The 20,785-nt window shown below is 40.1% G+C and overlaps 1 protein-coding gene across 8 annotated transcripts in view; it reads left to right on the top strand.

The window, feature by feature from the left end:
• RASGEF1B (RasGEF domain family member 1B) overlaps window positions 1-20,785 on the top strand; it is a 632,176-nt gene that overhangs the window by 601,962 nt on the left and 9,429 nt on the right. For all 8 annotated transcript variants that reach the window (XM_032400630.1, XM_032400635.1, XM_032400628.1 and 5 more), the window contains 9 exons: window positions 4,522-4,704; window positions 6,573-6,695; window positions 7,281-7,418; window positions 12,992-13,204; window positions 13,854-13,928; window positions 15,299-15,394; window positions 15,512-15,614; window positions 17,102-17,181; window positions 18,484-18,579. In XM_032400630.1, coding sequence (XP_032256521.1) covers window positions 4,522-4,704; window positions 6,573-6,695; window positions 7,281-7,418; window positions 12,992-13,204; window positions 13,854-13,928; window positions 15,299-15,394; window positions 15,512-15,614; window positions 17,102-17,181; window positions 18,484-18,579 — 1,107 coding nt within the window. The remainder of the gene's footprint in view (window positions 1-4,521; window positions 4,705-6,572; window positions 6,696-7,280; window positions 7,419-12,991; window positions 13,205-13,853; window positions 13,929-15,298; window positions 15,395-15,511; window positions 15,615-17,101; window positions 17,182-18,483; window positions 18,580-20,785) is intronic.

Here is a 20,785-nt window from a genome sequence, read left to right as displayed (position 1 = left end):
GTTAGCTACAGATAAGAAATCAGAACTACCCTGAGATGAAAACAAATAAATAAATGGGATTTCTGGGATAAGAGCAGCCTCACCCTTTGCCCTTCTTCTACTACAGAAATCATTAGCAAATTATTCCTGGCATTAATAGCGCCTGGGGATAAATGCTGTTCTGGATTCTCGTATCCAGTACTTGGATATTTTCTCTGTTTTTTAAAACAAGAACCAAGCTAATACTTAATCTTCTGAGCCTTGTTTTTCAACTCCAGAACTGAAGCAAGAGAATTCAAGTCTTGGATGACAAATCTGAGTAATACTGAACAAACAATAGTTCTTGATGTGGGTAATAACAGGGAAGATACTTGAAAGAAAAAAACTACTATGTTTATCTTCTTAGGTATTTAAGGTACACTTCAAAGACAGTACTTTCTGTACCATACTGTTCACCTCCCCTTGTTTGTCAAATGCATTTCTTACACAAGGCAGTTGATCTTTCTAGAAAATGGCTAGACTGGCCACTTGTTAGAGATTGTCCAGAAATGGGTGATGAATACTCTGATCCATGATCTTTATTTTGGTCATTTGTCTCAGTAAGATTTTTTTACTGGAGATCTATAAAGTAAACACAAGCAAATATTACTCTATTTAATTGAATCTGAGATGCCATCCATTGTAAGATGCTCTTTTTTTTCATATTGCTAAGGACAAAAAAGACTGTCACACATGCCTTTTTAGCACTATATGCATGCCAATTACAAAGATACTAAAATGTAAAGAAGTATATGTTAAAATCCGAAATCTCTGTCTAGATGGGACTGTGCCTTGATTGCAAAGGTCAGTAGTGTAAATACTTCTGTTATCGTGGGAGTATTGCTTCTTTGTAAGAGTAATTAGTGTCACTAATGCATCTTTGGAGCAATGACTTACATAAAACATACAAAGCATATAAATTGTTCTGATAGCCTACAATTTGGGATAGACTGACAGACTTTTCATTTTATGGTGAAATATTACAGGTTCAAGGAAGTCCATTTGTAGTACAACATGATGTAGTATAATAAATTTGGACCCTGGAACCTGAAGATCGAGGTTTGAAACACTGTCCTATCTGTCCCTTATCTGCTGTGTAACCCCAGTCAGTTACGACAGGTTTTCTGAACCTCAGCTTATGCAGTCCAAACAATGAGAGGATGTCTGCCAAACAGGGTAGCTCTAAGAATCCCAAAAGGCATTTGTAGGCAGTAAACTTTACACAAACGGGAGCTGCTGATCTTCTCAGAGCCTTCTGTGCCGTGCATCTAGGCATTTCTCAGGTGAGCGGCCTTGAAGGGGAATCAGAGAAGTAAAGGAAGGTGGAATGTAGAGACCTTTCCCTTGCACAAAGGATCTCATAGTAGCAGAATGGGGAGGGAGGGAGGGGGCCTAAGGAATGGGAAAGATGCTGTCGTGAGTATAAGGCAACATAGGAAAGATATGACCAACGTGCGTAAATAAGGGGCTGGAGTCTCTTGGACTGACTCAGATCTCAGCAGTTGATTGTTGCTATGTGCAAGTTCACAGTCAAGATGGATCATAGGAGAATGAAATCAGCTGATGAGCAATAGAACTTAGGGCTGATTAGAAGGCAGAAAATGACCTGTGACATACCCTCTTCTTAAAATTGATTTGTAGGTGTAATAAGCTATAACCCCAATTCATTTGCCTCAGTTTGGTTTCCATTGCTATTTGCAGTATTTTCTTTGGTGCTTGGTTGGAGGGGATTTTCTAAGTGTAGATATTTTCTACCTCGTCAAAGAAATCCCATGAGTGAAACATTTCCAAGGAACAATGCAGAAGCTTTTTGCCATCACTCTAAGAATGCTCTCAGAAGAACTTTGCTATAAAAGAACTTAATAGTTTTGTTATAATTTAGGATTTGAGAAGGAGTGAACAAAATTGAGAATAATTTTCTAAATAAAAAACATGTGTTGGGGGGATGGTGATGGTATATTACCTTTTGAAGTTCTTGCCGCCGTGAAGCACCAGGTTAGGTTTTCATTAGATCTGAGTCCTTGGTCAGATCTGAGTCCTTGTCTGCTTCATGGGAGTAAATAATTGAGAAGTACAAATACTTGTGGCTTTTGGTGCTGATTCCTTGAAAGGGAACTGGGTGACCCTTTATCACGGGCTAATGGTTACTGGTAGTAAACAGAAGGCAGCAGGGGTGCAAGATTCACGGGGTGGGGGGCTTCCATTGGGTTCATTTGGTGGTGTAGCCACAGCACTGTGAGATCTTAGCCTGGTCACTTCGTTCCACCTTCCAGGGTTTGCACATTTATAAAAATAGGAGCTTGGAGCAGACTGGGCTTTGACCTCTTCCATGACTGTTTTTGCAGTCATTGCTAATCACTTAGGACACACATTCTCCCACCTAGTTACAGCTTTTAAATTCTTCTCACTCACCCTCAGGCCGCTAGGCACCCACTTCTAATTGATTGCAGTTGGAAAGTGAAATGAAATCTATTTTTCATCCCGGAGCAGATGATTTCTATGATCCTTTTGAACTTTCAACATTTTCTGATTTTTCTGAAATTCCCAAGTTTTTGGCCAGCCATCTCCCCAAATCACTTTATTAGGATGGTTTCAGTAGTGATGAATAGGTGGAGAAATCAAAGAAAACTCATGGTTCTTGGCAGAAAAAATAAAAAAAACCTCAACTCCCAGGGCATGATATAGTTCCACCTGTGATCTTGCTCACAAAGGACACTGTGTGGTTTTTAACCATCTAAAGCTTTTTTAAGCCAGAAGTAGGTAACCAAGTTCAGATGGACAGTTCCCTCCAAGCTATCAGGCAAAACTTTGAGGCGCTTCTCATCTCGGGTCCCAGAGTCTCGGTTTATGGACATTTTGAGTTTCTCAGGGCAAGGGTAGATGGGCTCTTTTTTCACTTTCCCACCCAGGACGACTCATTTGCAAAGATTATATTGCACAAGAATTGTACTCATAGAAAACCGGCAATTTGAAGAGGACAGAAACACACTTTGTCCACTGTCTTATTAAATGTTAACATGGAGTTATTTATTTAACAATGATTTCAACTAAGCGTGGAGCATTTGTGTTAATGCTTACATCCCATAGTTCCTGATCCTTTGGCTGTTCTGACCTTGTCCTGCCTCAGCGAGAGGCATGGCAGTGATGATGCAGGTAGTGACAGATCTCCCAGAGTGATCCTCAGTAATCAATTTCTTCCCATTGGTGGCTGTTTTTTCCCTTTTGCATTCTCCCTCGGCATTGGTTTGTGGATGGGATAGAGGACAAAATGCTGAAGCTTGTCTTCTGTTTCTTTTTCTTGATGCTTCCTTCCCTAAATGCTGTTTTCATCTGCCAGGTTGTCCTAAGAGTAGATTTCTTTTCCCCAACACCCCACCCCGTGGCCACCCTTGCCGAGGCACGCGCACATGTTATGAAGCCGTGGTCCCCATTAGCTGGAGTTGGAGCAGATGCACAGGGCTCCACACCCCTCCCCCATCCGGATGCAAATATCTTTTGGCATCTCAAAAAGAAGGATTAGCCCAGGTTGTGTCCTCCTGCAGCCTCCATACACCCTGTCCCCGTCAGTCCAAACCCTGGAGTTGGCTTCCCGCACTGTTTGCCTTCTGAAACTCTCAGTCTGGCAGCTCCTGAATGCCTCCATTGTCCAGACATGCTGCCAGAAACCGAGAGTCTGTTCTCAGGGTCCCGAGCTCTGTCCCTAGGAATCCGAGTAATAACTTAATAGCCTCTAGCCTCTACTGAGCACCCTCTAACAAGGGCTGTGTGAGTTGCAAAGCATACAAATGGAGAGAACCAGCACTCTCCTTTCTGTTGCCCAAATCAGGGGCCCCTCAGCCCACATGTTTGCTGACAACAGAGGCTTTATAGAGCCCCCACCCCAAAAGAATTTGACACAAAGGGGTGAAAATCGACAGCTTTGAATCTCCCAATAGAAGCTGGAGAGCCAGCGTTATATTTCTGGATTTACATACATACATCTGTAAACACGCACACACGCACACAATGTACTTTAATTCTAGGCCTCTCTTACAATTTTACTTTTTCAACATCTGTTTTGATTATCTCCTGTTAAACCCATCGTTAGTCCAATATTTCTCGTATGTGATGTAATTCTCCCAGCCAACTTTGAAGGCTTGCCCATTTCTACCTTAGGATGACTGACACTTGACTCAGTGAGATAAAGCAATCGGAAGCTCAGTTCTCTTCCCCACATGTGAAGGAGTGATCTCTCAGTATGGCAGCTGGAGACTTGGATTCAAATCCAAACTGGATCCTTTGATCTAAGCATTTTATGGTGTTCAACGGAATGAGATTGGTACTCACCCGTATGCATACATGTGTTACTCAAAGAGCAATTTGCTTTCTTGATGGGTTCTGATATTCTATCAGAACCTCACCTATTTTTAAAATAACCTATTCCCTTGTTGCTATTAAAGCTTACTTTTCTTCTGGACGGCATATTACTGACACTGTGTTTTCTCCTTTTAAAATTCATTTTAGGAAAGCATGCCTCAGACTCCTCCCTTTTCAGCAATGTTTGACAGCAGTGGTTACAACCGAAACCTCTATCAGGCTGCGGACGACAGCTGCGGAGGGCTGTATTACCATGACAACAACCTCCTCTCCGGCTCTCTGGAAGCACTCATCCAGCACTTAGTACCTAATGTGGATTATTATCCAGATGTATGTATCCCTATTCCTCTGAAACACATCCTTGGTATTCTTCAGAATATCTGGGTTGCTAAGAATTTCTCCCGAATAAGAAAATGCGTATTGATCATTGAGTATTTTGAGATCAAGTTGAGCCTGCTTATGATTCAGATTTTGGTTATTGTCTGCATATCAGTTTCTTTTCAGGGCTGGTACCACACTGTAGACGGTCAGATACCATCTAAGTGAAGTATCTGTAGGTTTAAGTCATGCATATACATTGGTCATTACATAGAAACGCCAGAGGACATTGGATACTCCTAGAATACTTAATGCCTTGTTTTGTTTCCAAGACCATCACTATGCTGAGAAAAGTGAAGTTTGACAGGAAAACTTCATAGAAAGGAGATCAACAGTCATATTCAAGATGCAGTTCTTTATAGGTTGCTTATGTTTTACTTTGATAGCTGGCGTTTATATAGATGATACTTTCTTTTTTTTAAATTTTTTAAAAAGATTTTATTTATTTATTTGACAGAGAGAGATATAGCGAGAGAGGGAACACAAGCAGGGGGAGTGGGAGAGGGAGAAGCAGGCTTCCCGCGGAGCAGGGAGCCCGATGCGGGGCTTGATCCCAGCACCCTGGGATCATGACCTGAGCCGAAGGCAGATGCTTAACGACTGAGCCACCCAGGCGCCCCTAGATGATACTTTCTAATCTAAGGAATTCATTTACATTTTCTCTACGGCAATTCCAAGAGGCCAGAGAGGAGAGCACTGAAATTCAGAATGTTGAGTAATCCACACACGGTCTCACCCCCAGCATCAGCAATCAAACTTAGGTTTTTCTGTTTCTGGGCAAGTGGTGTTTTTCTCCCCCTTTGCTTGTGCCACAGCTGCCCCTGTTACTCAACAGCAGCTGGTTGTTGATAAGGACTTCATGAAATGATCTAGACACTAGATTCATGTGTTTTTATAAATATAATAATGACCTTGGTGTGCGAAGGATAGTTTGTGCTTGCCACTGTAATTCACCATAGTGTTTCTTCCTGAGTTATCTCTCTGTGTGATTTGTTACATAGCATTTTGAAATATGTTGCCACACAGGGAAAACTTGTAATCAAAAGTAAAAGGAATCCCTTGTTCAGCCCTGTAAGTGTTTATGAGCTAGTAAAGATGCCTGGGGGGGCGGGGGGGGGCTTAAAAAAAACACAAAAACCCTGGAATTTCTCTTTTCACTGGGAGTCTGAAACTATTATAACAAATAAACCCTACTTCGTTACTGGCTTCTTGGGAGACAATGTAGTTAAAGAAAAGTGTATAGTGTGATACTGTGTTTTATCAAATTGCTTAGCCTTTGAGCAAGGAAACAGATTACTTGAAAGCCCGCGTTTGAATGTTCCAGCACAAGCTTACAGACACGGCTGCGTGCCACGCTGGACACACTGGAGACTTCTTGAGCTCTTGTGGTTGGGTGTTTTTTTGGTTTCCACTGAGTTATCATAATATTTGGACCCAGAACAAGATTCTGTATGGGTGGTATATTTAAGTTAGATCTATTTCTCTGGGCTGAATTTCATTCTTCTTACCTAGAATGAGTTATGTGTCCTGGTGTCCTGGCTCCCAGAGGAGAGATGTGAAAGTGTGCTTTGAATAATTTCAGTAGATAAACTAATCTTGTAACTTCTGTAATTTTTAGTATGGTTTAAGGGAAGAGATACATCAGAAGGCAAAGGAAAAATCCATCTTAAGGTGTTTTACTACGAAGCATTACTTTTGAAACTGCAGCATATTAACTTTGATCAACAGAACTTAATGAAATAAGATGTATAAACTATAGGAAAGATATTAGTTTCGGAGAGAATGTAACCGTAATGATTTTTTTTTTTCTCTTGCCACAGAGAACGTACATATTTACCTTCCTACTCAGTTCTCGGTTATTTATGCATCCGTATGAGTTAATGGCCAAAGTTTGCCACTTATGTGTTGAGCACCAGAGACTAAGTGATCCTAATAGCGATAAGGTAATGATGGGTTTTGAAATTTACCATTTTGTCTATTAGGCATGGTAACTCTGCCGCTTAGATTTTGTGAAGTTGGTTTCCTTCCCCCCAGGCTGAAGGGCATTAATGGTATCATGGCTGTGCAAAGGGCACTGGGAATGGGCTACAGAACTCAAGATAGGGTTGGACACCGGAATTATTAGTGTTCACTTTCATCTAAGATCTTTATTTCTCTAACATTCTTGGTCCTACTGAAACATTTCAATATATAAAAATACTGCAATGTTAATACCCAAGAGAAAAGTCTTCGAAATGTGTATGCTGGTCATTATGATCAGCGTGGTTGAATTTTTTAAAATAAACTATCATGTCCTTCATGCCAAACAAACAAATGCCCACAATATAAATTTAAGGCCATGGAAGATCCCTAGGTCCTGCCTTAAGCTGGTGGTACTTGGCATTGACTTGGGGAAGGGGGACTAGACTTCTTCGTCAACCCCAAAGACTTTGTACTAGAAGTTTTCCAGTGACTCTGTTCGCAGTTATTGATTTGTTGCAGTCCATGGTGATAGAGATCACTGAATGAGATTTGCTTTTTCTCCCCAGAACCAGATAAGAAAAATTGCACCCAAAATCCTTCAACTCCTGACAGAATGGACAGAAACGTTTCCTTATGATTTTCGGGATGAAAGAATGATGAGAAACTTAAAAGATCTGGCTCACCGAATAGCTAGTGGCGAGGAGGTTGGTATCCTGAATTTTAGCAAAAGCACTTGAATTTCCAGGGCCGAGCCTTGGTGGGAACTGGTGCTGAATTATGTATCACAATCTTCACTTCTTCCTTTCTGTGTTGCCTTTGGGCAAGTCTTCGACATAGCATAGTGGCCTGTTTGGTGTGTCGAATGGGAATGATTATACAATCCCACTTCTAAGGGCTATCATCTGGAGTTTTATGTGATTAATTTGGGGGTATGTTCATGTCAATCCATGCATAGGATTCACATTGCAAGTGTGTTTCAATTTTACTTATACTCTTCTTCCTTCTAAGAAGATTTCACATAGAAAGTTACATATCATGTATGATAATACATATCATATTAATAGATCTAAACACAAATAGATATCAAATAAATAACACAGTAACATATTAACAGATAACAAGTTGTACATTGATACATAGTACTTTGTACTATGGAAGGGAGAAAACAAATAGGCTCATGTTGAGAAGCAGTCTAGTAGGACAGGACTGCTGTGATTTGAGCATAAACTCCAGGTAAAAGAGAAATACAGATGGTTATGTGATTTTCACCATCAGGAAAGAGAAAACCTACTAATTCTTCAGGGCATTAAATTAAATGAAATTTTAAAAATTTTCTTATGGAGGACTTTATCTAGGGGGCGTAGAATGAGATTGGGGAAACTGCTCTGTATAGTTTTTATAACAAATGCTCCTTGATAAAAAAAACTGAAGCTACACAATTAATGTGTCATTAGCTAAGGTCATTCTTCTGGAGAGAAGACAGAAAAAGATCCAAGTCTCTTGGTGCTTGGAAGTTGGTTCAAGGCTAGCACCTAGGATAGGTGGAGAAAGAAAGTGAGTCTCTTGGATACTCTTTCATAAATATCATTTCCCTCATTCGAGCCTTTGATAAGAATTAACTAGCTGTAACAAATTCAAGGTGATCCTCTTTGAAGCAGGCCTGGAGGGCTGATATTTTGTGTTGAGGCTTGTTGGGCAAGGGTGTCTTTGTAGTTTCTGTGCTGCCAGTGAGCCCCTGGGAACAAGTTTCTTAGGCGCAGATACAACACTTTCATGCAGGAAAAGACTGATGAAGCATTTGGCAGATTTTCATTCATCTTAAAATGAATTTTCCCATTACGAGTACCGTCCTTGAGAACTCACTCTTTCAGTGGTGTGCTGTAAAGATGTAACAAGATACCCTATCTATTGTGTCTACTTCTGGTGAATGTATTTTAATACCATTTCTCCCCCACCTTAAAAAATTATATAAGATTTGCAATTAAAAAACTTTACTTGCTTCCCTACAGTTATGTCCTCCTGAAAATGGATTTAACCCTTTTACTGCTCCCTTATGACATTCTATTGAACCCTGGTGCTCAAGACAGCCATGATTTATATCTGTAAGGCTGAATGAGTGTTTTCCTGAGTCGTTTTGCAAGTTATCACTGTTAAAATTATTTTGCCAGTTTGCCTGTGACAGGTTCTAGCCAGGTATGAATTGGCAGGTCCCTCACTCAACAAAGGCAAAAGTCCAGTATCCCAGGGCAGTTTTGTAGTCAATCTTACATTAGAGGAGTTATATCTATTGGGTTGCTTGGCAGGGTCAATCCTGGCTCAGTGAACTTAGTTTAGGACAAGATGCTCAAAAGATTAGTGGCATCATAAGGACTTTTTCTTATATGAAGGCTGGGTCTGGAGTCAGTCAGTACTGCATTTTAGTTAAGTTGTATTTAGGTGCTTAACCTGATAGTCAGTCAACTGCCCTTCCCTCTATTGCCTTTTTAAAAAGTAGGAATGGTCCCTTGATCCTTTCCAAAGGAACACCTTAAAAATCTTTTTCAGATAAAAAGTTAGCGTTCTGAAAGTGCCAGATGGGTGGCCTTTTGTTTTTCTTGTCGTGGTAGTCAATGAGGGAGATCCTTTCTATCTGTGTCAGCCAGATTGGATCCAGTCCGCTTTTTTTTTTTTTTTTTTTGTCAGACTCAAGCCACTCTAGGGTTGGGGGGAAATACAAAGGGCCACACCACCTTCTAACCTGGCTTCCTGTCAGCACTCCTCTGTTAATAGCAAATCCTTGATAAACCTTAAGATTTTCAGATGGTTTTGAGTGTGAAAAGAGGAGATGAGAAGGTAAGCCAGGTCGAACCAAGGAATTGATTAACCTAGGGATCGAACAGCCGAGAGTCGCCTACCTTGATCAGGTTGGGTTTTACCGGGAGAGACTGTTCCTTTGGCTCCTTCAGTCCAGTATTCAGAATCATGGCCACACTTGGCATCTGGTTGATCTGAGTGTTCTTCAGCAGGTTCCCTCAATTCCTTGCCTCTTCTCCGATTCCTGTAAATTATAGAGGTAACTGCTCTGTGTTAACATCCCTGTCAGCTCTAAAATTCTGCGATGGATGCTCTTTCCTCAGTTCTGTGCTTGGCAGGCCACGTATCTGTGATGTGCTCAAGTGTCTCTCCTCAGAGAGACCTTCCCTCACCACCCCAGCCACAGTCACCCTGCAACTCTCTCATTGTTGGCTTTCACCACTGTTTTCTTCATAGCACTCTGTGGTTAGTAATTACTTGCTTTTTTTTTTATGACTTGTTTTTCCCCCGACTCCTTGCTGTGCCCCTTTTGTTCATCATATCATCCTTAACTACTAGCTCAGTGCCTGGCATTTCACAGGTATTCAGTAGTGTTTGAATGACTGACTGAATGAATGAATGAACGAACTAATCAGTTACTGGAAGAGGAAAAAAATATTTCCCTCCACAGGAAGGAGTATGGACTTGGGTTGAGACTTGTTGCTTCTTGCCCGAGACTTTAGGAATTTTTTTGGCAGTCAATGAATCCAGGTGCTCCCTATATATAATTTTGTCGGGTTCTGCTGAATCTGCTAGGACAGTTCTGCATAATTTGGCTTAATATGTTTCCCCTCTGGGGATTTGCCCAAAATGAAGTGGTTTATTAGGACTTGCCTGCAAGAAACATGAAATGGAGCTAATGATTGAATTACATGACAAATGACTACAGTGGGTAAAATGCAATTTTCTCTTCCTTAAGGGGCTGGTCTTTATTCTATCTTTATTTGCCAGGTAATTACTGTCACTGGCATTTTAAGTTATAAAAAAGAATAAGTGCATATTTAGCAATTCATGACTCAGTAAGGAAGCATGCTTAACAACACAAAGCTTGGAATGAAATCAAATGGCAGCAGGAAACTTTTAAAAGAGGTCATACATACATACTCTCTTTCTCTGTGTGTCTCTTTGTCTCTGTCTCTGTCACATACACACACGCACACACACACACACACACACACACTAGTTCTTTATTATTGAATAGCTTTACCCTACACCTTGTTGTATACATTTTCCCCTTATAGCTTCCTGCCTTTTGCTCACTAGCTGAATCCTTGACTGTACATCCCTCGACCTCTTCCCTTAAAAAAGCATATTTTAAAGTGTAGAATAAGAATCTTTCACCAGATATGCCAGTAGAGCATAGATTGTGATACTTTGCTACATACCAGAGTCACCTGGGAATATTTATTATGACATTTGGGACAGGGGGCTGAAGAAACCATTTAAGTTCATAGATTTTTAGTGTAACTCAAGATGATGAAAGCAGAAGAGCAAGGGAAATAGGGACAAGGGATTTATTTTATTTTGTTTTATTTCTATTTATTGTTTTTATTGAGGTGTAATTGACATATAATATTATATTAGTTTCAGGTGTACAACATGATGATTCGATATTTGCATATATTGTGAAGTGATTACAATAAGTATTACTAACATCCATCACCACACAAAAAATTACAGAATTTTTTCCTTCTGATGAGAACTTTAAGATCCATTCTCTTAGCAAATTTCAAAGATGCAGTGCAGTATTATTAACTATAGTCACCATGCTGTACATTGCATCCCCATGATTATTTATTTTATAACTATAAGTTTGTACCTTTTGACCAGCTTTACCTGTTTTGCTTTACCCATCCCCTGTCCCCTACTTCACCCCACCATGAGGGATTTAAAATAGCCCTTAATTCAATCTTGAACTCCTTCAAATTCCAAAGAAAAAGACATTTTCTTTGAGTGACAAGCATATTACCAAATAGATAGCATCTTCTAAATTGATAACCTTAACGCTAGGTGGAAGATAGGTTTTTTTGAAGGTTCAACTTTTTAAACACTTAGGTATTTCATTGATGATTTAGGGTGGTCTGTGAATAATAGAGAAAAAAAAAAGGTCATCTAATGGACCAGTTTAAAGAACTAAGTGGAATATACGCCAGATAAGTAGAGAGAAAGAAAAGAAAAAGAAGGCTGTGTATGCTCTTTTGCCTTGACTAAATAAGAATTGATCATTTCCAGATGCATTTGTAATTTTCCTTAAGTATGCAAATATCTATTCATTTGAGTTTTCGTAATTTGCTCTAGTAAACCAAATTGCCTCTGTAAAATAATATGGTTTTTGTAGGTAAGATTGCCATTCAGTTTTCAAATAATTCATCTCAGAAAGTAATACTGTGTAGTACCTTTTAAAAAGGGTCTGACTACGCAGAGGAGCATAGCCATAGGCCTTTCCACATCTCAGTTCACCGGTGCTGCCCTCCTTTGGAGCTGTTAACTTAAGGACCATGTTAGCGCGTGTGCCTTTCTCAGGTAATTTACCTACAAGGATGAATGTTGTTTGTTTGGCAGTCTGGGACTAGAAAAGGAAGAATAAAAGAACGCTGTAAATTCTATCATGATAATAGTACCCTGGGGATGGATCAATTGTGAAGTTATTTCTTTGACTTAACAAGTGTTGTAAAAAGTCGAGAGATTGACATTTATCTCTAATACGTGAATTGCTTTTGAAACCAGCTGATCTTAAGTGTTATGGCTCTAGCATGATGCAGCAGCAGACAGGTGGCAACTGGTCACAGGGAGAACTGCCCCGTGGAAGAGTCTGGTTGGTTGCGAATGTTAGCACTGACTCATGAATGTGAGAGAAATGGACATGAGTCAAAGGGAGGTCAGATACCAAAAATGAATAGCCACTGCTTCGTCGTGGTAACCCATGTCCTATGTGGAAGTCAGGAAGGTGGTTGGGGGGGGTGGGGAGTGGGGAGTCCGGTTGGCGTCTGTGCTTGCAGACTAATGAGACTGGGCATGAGAGGAGTGGGGAAATCAAGAAGGTGACCCGACAGAAAAAGTGTTAGGAAGAGGATGCTCTGAGTGGAGATCAACGTATTTTAGCCTACCAGAAGTAAAGCAGGACATTCCTATGCCAGCCCAAAGAGCAGTGATTTCTATGTAGTAGCTAATCTAAAATGTCATTGTGGGGTTTTCCTGGCTCAACCTGAATTGTAATCTCAAGAGCAGCCTGAGGAAAGAGCTAAATTTTACAGGTCTGAAAAGACACCTTATGTGTGATGTACCTCTCTCAAACTATGAGAGCCAGGCTGAATCGTCCTGTACCTGCCCTGGTGGTTCTCCAGCATCTGGGTAAAAGCACTTAAGAACACAGTCTCTGAGTTTGCATGGTGGCAAAAGTCGACACGCAGAGCCAGGATGTAATCCTTTGCTTATCCCCCGGCAGACGTACAGGAAGAATGTCCAGCAGATGATCCAGTGTCTAATCCGCAAACTGGCCACACTCAGCCAGTATGAGGAAGTCCTGGCAAAAATCAGCTCCACGTCCACAGATCGGCTCACGGTTCTCAAGACCAAGCCGCAGTCCATACAAAGGGACATCATCACTGTCTGCAGTGACCCTTACACTCTGGCTCAGCAGCTGACTCACATAGAGCTGGTAAGTTCCTTGCCACCCTTTGCTGTGGCAACCACACAAGTTGTTTATCCACTGTCATGTTATGGGAGATGATATTAGAATAATCCAAATGGGAAATAATAGGTATAATAGCTAGAATTCGTTTTCCTTAGACATTCAAATATGAATGTTTTTGACATTCTGGGAATTCACTTCATTTCTTTTAAGATTTATTTATTTATTTATTTATTTATTTATTTGAGAGAGCAAGAGAGAGAAAGAGAGAGAGAGAGCACAGAGGGAGAGGGAGAAGCAGGCTCCCGCAGAGCAGGGAGCCCGATGTGGGGCTTGATCCCCGGAGCCGAAGGCAGACGCTTAACAGCTGAGCCACCCAGGTGCCCCTGGAATTCACTTTAAATACTGTGAGAACAAGACTGAAGAGTGTATTTACTGACCTACCTCATCTACCCCCTCTACTTTTCCATAACTTGCCCAGCATTTCCCTATGTCCTGTAGCATTGACTTACACAGAAAATTGCCTCTGCTCAGATCTTGATGATGATGACAATATTTAGGGTTAAAGGCTTATTTATAAAAAGTAGGGGTCATGCCAAAAGTCAACAGAAGGAGTTAACAGTCCATTTCTTCTCATTTTCTTTAAGAACGTTGACCTGCTGGTTTTGTGTTTCAGGAGAGGCTCCATTATATTGGGCCAGAAGAATTTGTTCAGGCATTTGTACAGAAGGACCCTCTGGACAATGACAAGGTAAATCAGGCTACCTAGAGGTCAGCTCTGAAACTGGAAATGGAATTTCTTTGTCTGTGAGAGTAGGTACAAGAGGCGGAAATTTGAATTATTTTGTCGTAGGTTTTACAATCAGAAAGTTTTTTTTTTCATTAGCCACGTCTGATTCATTGCAGTTTTCTTAAGCCAGATCTTCAAGTGCCTTCATCCTATTCTTACCCTATCACAAACGTTTAACCTCTTCTTCCTCCTTATTGGGAAATTTAATAAGCAAGTAGATGCAGGATTTGTGGTGATGAAGGTAGGAGATAAAAGCGTAATGGCTTTAGCAGATTAAGTGAGAAAGAAAATACAAGAGAATGCTATGCTCATGATTCAACAATAACAGGGCATTAAAGACAGGATGCACATCCAGCATGCTGAGTAAGGGTCTCTGCTGCTTTGCCTCTTGTTTTACGGTGAACCTCTCATGACAGGTTTATTGCCCGAGTGAAGCCCACATGTAAAGCAAATAACACTGGGCATGGACTATAAAACACACATAAGAAATCCCCCCACCCACCCAGTGACCTCCAGAAACATCTCAAGTTGTTAAGCAAAGACTGTATCACCCACTAATGAAAGCCCCCCTTTGGAACTTAGGGGTAACAGCTGTTTTCCGGCCTTAGAATAGCTTCCCTCGGTACAGGAAGCGAGGATTAGGTTTTGCAGAAGGCTAGTGGACTTTTTTGTTTGTTAGATTTTTTTGAAGGAAGGAAAGAGGGGTGTAATTAACCTGTTTAGGCTTGGCCTTGAGCTCCGAGATGAGCTGAACTCCCTTCACTTTTGAATAATGTGTCATTCACCCTACTAAAGACCATGATGGCCTAGACTTCCATTTACCTACCTTGGAAGATGTTTAGTTTCTTGCTACATGATGCTCCAAAATTTTGTCCTAGACTGAATTTTAAGAGAAAATGTTCTAGTCCCCTGCTCTCTCAGCTTCTTCTTGCTGTGTTGCTAGCAATTGGCAGTCACACCCCATTAATCAGTCAAGATTGTTTTAGAATGCAGCCAAAACCCTTTGAATTGTGCTTCTGAGGACAGTTCCCACGGAGAGTAACTTAGTTTCCGGGGAGGGAGGGACACCATTTTGAATGCGTCAGAGTACCTTTCTAGATCTTACGGGATTCACTGGACTGTATGAAGAGATTGTGATATTTCTGTAAAGGGAGTCAAGAATGTTAGTGATTTTCTCTCTCTCTGTCCCCATCCCCTTGTCTTAGAAAGCTGTCTTGCTCCATAAACTGGAATAAAGGCCCATATCTGACAAAAATGAGAGCCTAATCCACTCTTTTTTTTTTTTTTTTTTTTTGTCTCCAACTCATCTGCTCGCTTTGCCCTCTCTGTAGAGTTGCTACAGTGAACGGAAGAAAACACGAAACTTAGAGGCTTACGTGGAATGGTTCAATCGCCTCAGCTACCTGGTTGCCACAGAAATCTGCATGGTGAGGAAATGAATTTTCTCTTTCTCCTCACTTTATTATTTTTTTATACTTATTTTACATCTGTTGGGTCTACATGTTGGATCACTGCCCTCTCCCCCCCCTCCCTTTTCTATACAGCCTGTAAAGAAGAAGCACCGAGCAAGAATGATCGAGTATTTCATTGACGTAGCTCGGGAATGTTTTAACATTGGCAACTTCAATTCCCTGATGGCGATAATCTGTGAGTGTTTTCTGGAAGATACGTGTCCTTTATTTGTATAAGTCCTGTGAAATGTGTCTACTAGAAATATACATGTAGTACAGTTTTATTAATGAAAACTCTGCTTTTTAATCCTGAATTATTTTAGAATGTTCAGAATGCTTTAAATATCACCGTCGTACAAGTGTGTACACTCTTTTTGACATGTATGAGACTTCATGGAATACATCCAGTCAGTTTGTCCTCATCTGAATATTTATCGATAGAGGCTCATAAATGAGAGATTTGCCCAAATGAAGGATTTTAAAAAGTGTTTGGGCATTATAAGTGGGTCAAGCATTATAGAAATATATGATCTGAGATTACACTGTATGATTCTATCAGCATGGATCAGAGGGTGGCCTGAGAAACTGGAATGTCTCCTGACTGCCCATGCTCCTAGTTCTTACCACCCGCAGCACCTTATTATCCTGGTGTACGCACTCTGCTCCTCCTTTGTAACATGGGGATTTTAACACCAGGGACCGTGTTTCTTTTCATTCATCCTATAAACATAGTGCATGGGGTCATGCCACAGTTATTGACAGTGACTCTTTCATTTAAAAATACCCTAATTTATATGATAAATCATATGTTTATCCTACACATTGTAGGTATTTAGTAAATAGTTGAGTATTTACCTGACCCTTTAGAGTCAGAGTCAGTTTGAAGTCAGAGAATGTACCAAATGAAATTCAATGCTTTTGATCCTGATAACTCCCCACCCCTCACCAATTCTGTTTTCCATTTTCTTTTTGACATAATTTTCCTTATTTTCTCCCTAAAAATACTCACCAAATTTTGGCTCTTTGGTTTACTTCTTGAAAATAGTGAACAGAAAGATCATCTAAATCAGGGACCTGAATGAAAGTCCACAGTCTGGGTAATAGAAGATTACTTAATTTTCCCCCTTATACCATTAAGAAAATGTCAAGACAAGGCATGTCATGGGAGAAAGTATTTATAATACATTATAGCTGAAAAAGAACTTGTATCCAGACTCTATAAAGGACCCTATGAATCAATAATAAGAAGACAAATAACCCAATGAAAAATGGGGCAGATACTTAGATATGTCACAAAAGTATGCTTTCATCTACTTATTGTTATATTATAGATGATAAGTATATGAAAACGTGTTCCATATCATTAGTCATCAGAGAAATACAAATTAAAATCACAGTGTAAAACCATTTCACACACTGAAATGACTGAAATTAAAAGGACTGGGTGAACCAAATATTGTTGAGGATGAGGACCAAGAGGAATTCTCGTATATTATTGGTGGGAGTATGAAATGGTATTTCTACTGTGGAAAACTGACAGTTTGTTGTTGTTGTTTTTTTTTAATCAAGTTAACTTACACTTAGTAATGAACACTTTTTTAGAGGATAACTTCAAATGACTTCTCTTATTTGTCTGTTTTAACTTTTTCTCCCCCTGCCCCCGACTCCATTTTAAACGGGAAGCTGGCATGAACATGAGCCCAGTGTCTCGACTGAAAAAAACATGGGCCAAAGTGAAGACTGCAAAGTTTGATGTTCTTGAGGTATGTGAGGCTGATGCCTTGCTGTTAACATTTTACACCCAGAAAGTGAAATTCTTCTATGTGAGCTTGCTCTTGATCAGGGAGTACTACAGAGAAGAAAGCCCATCTCTCCTTAGAGATGTAGGGAATGGAAGGGGGTTAGAATTGGCAGAGGGGGGAATAAATCAGGTTGTAGACCAGCCCTTTCATAGATAGAGGTGTCCATTTTGGGGTGAACTGACTGGAGAAATGGTGACCTGTCAGTTACATCCCATTGTTTGCCAGGATGGAATTTGGATCCTGAACCATTGGGAGTTCTACTTCAGGGTGGGCTAACTTCATTTATTTACAGTGTCCCAGGGGAAGAGTTCCCATCCCTATAGAAATACTCATTCACCATCCTTTCAGCAAATTTAGCTAACCTATGCAAAAGCTCTTCCAGGATAATTCTGAGGATAGTAAGAATTATACATAAAGTCATTTGTGTTTGGGTCATACTAATGTCATTATCACCTTGGCATGTTGGTGCTTTGAATCAGCGGTCTTTGGAGATAATAAAAAAATGTTCTTTCCTAAGTTTTCCTCCAAATTGGGAAGTATCATTGGATATATTGCTTTTTTTCATATTATCTAATAAATGTCTTTTCCTTCTTATAAGATAGTATGCTTCAATTATTTGTGAATGATTTGTTAACAAATGCAAAGAACAAGTTCACTACAAAGGGTTGGATCCCTATGCATGGCCAACCATCAACTGACCCGTTAACATTCAAATGAAACCTGGAAATGGTTTCTTACGCTGGTGTTTGATTCTTTGTTACTAGTTTTAAGTTTAGTGTCCACAGTGAACCTGGAAAGAATTTGGTCTAGGTTTGACATTATTGAAGCTGACATCAGCTTATCTAAATGAACCAAACCTCAGCAAAGAAAACATTTGTGTTATGATGTGTTTTATGCCTACGTGTGTGTATGAGAGGGGTAGATCCTATCCTTAATGAGTTCTCTCACCTATTGCAATCTTTTTTTTAAAGATCTATTTATTTATTATAGAGAGAAAGAGAGAGCTAACAGGGGTGGGGAGGAGGAAGAGGGAGAGAGAAATCCAAGCAGACTGCACTGAGCATGGAGCCCTATACGGGGCTTGATCTCAGGACTCTGAGGTCAGGGCCTGAGCTGAAACCAAGAGTCAGGCACTTAACCAACTATGCTACCTAGGCACCCCTCGCCTATTGCAATTTTTTATGTAGGGTTAAAAGTATGATCTTGCAAACTTTCTGCTGGTGAGAAGTAAATGATTAATACTCTTCTCTCTTTTGTGGACAGCATCAGATGGACCCTTCAAGCAATTTCTACAATTACCGAACAGCTCTTCGTGGGGCAGCACAAAGGTCTTTAACTGCTCACAGCAGCAGAGAGAAGGTATGTGCTTAAAGGAGTTTTATTCATGGTAGAATTGCCATGTGTTGCATAAATGCCACGTGAACTAATGTCCCAAGCTTCCTTTACCTGTTCAGATCTAAAAGAGAAGTTGATATACTATAGAAATTTTTATGCTTTGCCACAGAGAGAAGGGGAATACTAAAGGAAGGTACCATGTTATTATCCATTATAAATGGATATTACTATGTCATTATTGCATTATTTAAATGATCATTTTGTAATATGTCTTAGTTGTTTTTCAAGCAATAAATTAAGTCATATGTTAAGATGACTGATAACATTAGAGTAATTTGATTTAATGGAAAATAGACATTTCAGCTCTGCACAAGGTAGCTGATTTAGTGTAACCTTTCTTCTTAAAAGAATTAGCTTACCTCCCATGGTTAAGTCATTTATTTTCAGAAAGTAGGTTAGTTGCTCTAGCATTAGGCCTGCTGTTACTAATTGGGTACGTGGGTGGCAGAAAAAGTACAGGGATGATGTCTGAGAAATTAATGGTCCTTGCTCTATCTACTCTCCCCTTAAACAATTTAATACTATCCTGGATCTATCATACTCTTGACTCTGAGGGTCCTTTCTTGGCCCATGTCATTGTCCTGTTTCCTTAGGTGGAAAGGAACAGTCATTTCGACATTTAGAGATCATGTTATTTGCAAAATAAATACCTGGTTACGGTAAATGGGCTGATGAAGTTTGATGAAAGTTATGTTTCGCTTAGATTCTATCCATCTTTTAAGTTAAACTGTATCTTCAACAAATTTTTAGAAATGAGGGTAAAAAACATTTCAGGGCATCTCAATCCCTTCCGCAAAAAAACTTCAGCCTCAGTGATCTAAAATAAAAACAAATCACAAAAAGAAACACCACCTTTTGAAAATGTTAAATTGGTTCTCAACAAAATCCAGAATATCAGTTCTGATAACATTTGAGAGACACTGTGAATACATTATTTTTTTAAAGAGACAAGGTCAGAGAGGAGATGAAGCTGGGAAAACTATCTCAATTTAGCCTGACAGAGTGTACCAGCTTTTAAGTTTTACTTGCCCAAATCTCAGCACCCCTGTGACAAGACTGAGAAAAAATCGAATCAGAAGTTTCTTTGGCTTCAGGAAATCAGCACATGGGGGGCTGTCTACATCCTGTCATTCCCCCTCCCAGATAGATGCAAGGCTCTCTCTGCAGGACCCTCCAGGAGAGCCAGGAGGCTATAGAATCCTATCTGTAACAGGGAGCCCTGGCCAAAGTCATTCTGAAGTCCAGCCCCCCAGAGAGACTAGACTTGTGGGACTCTCATAGCTTTTTCCAGAGAACAGTCCAAAGTATTTACCCTTTACATCATTTAATAAATTCTGTCCACTTTAGTTTTGTTGTTCTTTTAAACCAGTTCTGTGTGAGCATATGAACTATACTCTCTAGTTCATAAAACAAATGAAATCACCACCATAAAAAAAAAAAATGCCATTGCTTTTTCACAATTGGTCTCAAAGGCTATGAATGAAAACATTTCCGGGTAAAACACATCTTTTATTCAGGAGAGTTGGGGTTTATTTTTCCTTTTTTGAAGTGAGGAGAAACTCTCTTTATTCCTAAGTAATTTAAAAATCTTTCTAGCAACATGGTTTGGGATAATAGCATCTTTAATATTCTTTCAAATTGTAAGTTTATGTGGCCAGGGTGGCATATCTCTAGGTACCATATCATAGAACAAATCAATTCTGTCTTCCTCACAGAGGCCCTTAAATGATCTTTAAACAGCTATTTTTCCTATGGGTACTCATGCCTCCAGGTTTTTAACCATTCCTCATATGATTACATGGTTTTAAATCCTTTTACCGTTCCATTTATGTTTGTGGGAACTTGTTCCTGCTCAACAGCATTCATTTCTAGGTATGAAACCGATAATGCCTCTAAGGTATATTTGCCAAGTCACTGAATTAAGAATATATTTTTTAAAGATTTTATTTATTTATTTGACAGAGAGAGACACAGCGAAAGAGGGAACACAAGCAGAGGGAGTGGGAGAGGGAGAAGCAGGCTTCCCAGGGAGCAGGGAGCCCGATGTGGGGCTCGATCCCAGGACCCTGGGATCATGACCTGAGCCGAAGGCAGACGCTTAACGACTGAGCCACTCAGGCGCCCCTGAATTAAGAATATTTTGAAAGAGGGGTGCCTGGCTGGCTCAGCT

This window comes from Phoca vitulina, unplaced genomic scaffold (genome assembly GCF_004348235.1).
Source record: "Phoca vitulina isolate PV1807 unplaced genomic scaffold, GSC_HSeal_1.0 scaffold3, whole genome shotgun sequence".
Classification (NCBI taxonomy): Eukaryota; Metazoa; Chordata; class Mammalia; order Carnivora; family Phocidae; genus Phoca; species Phoca vitulina.
The sequence above is the reverse complement of the archived record's forward strand: the minus strand, read 5'-3'. Positions and strand labels throughout refer to the sequence as shown.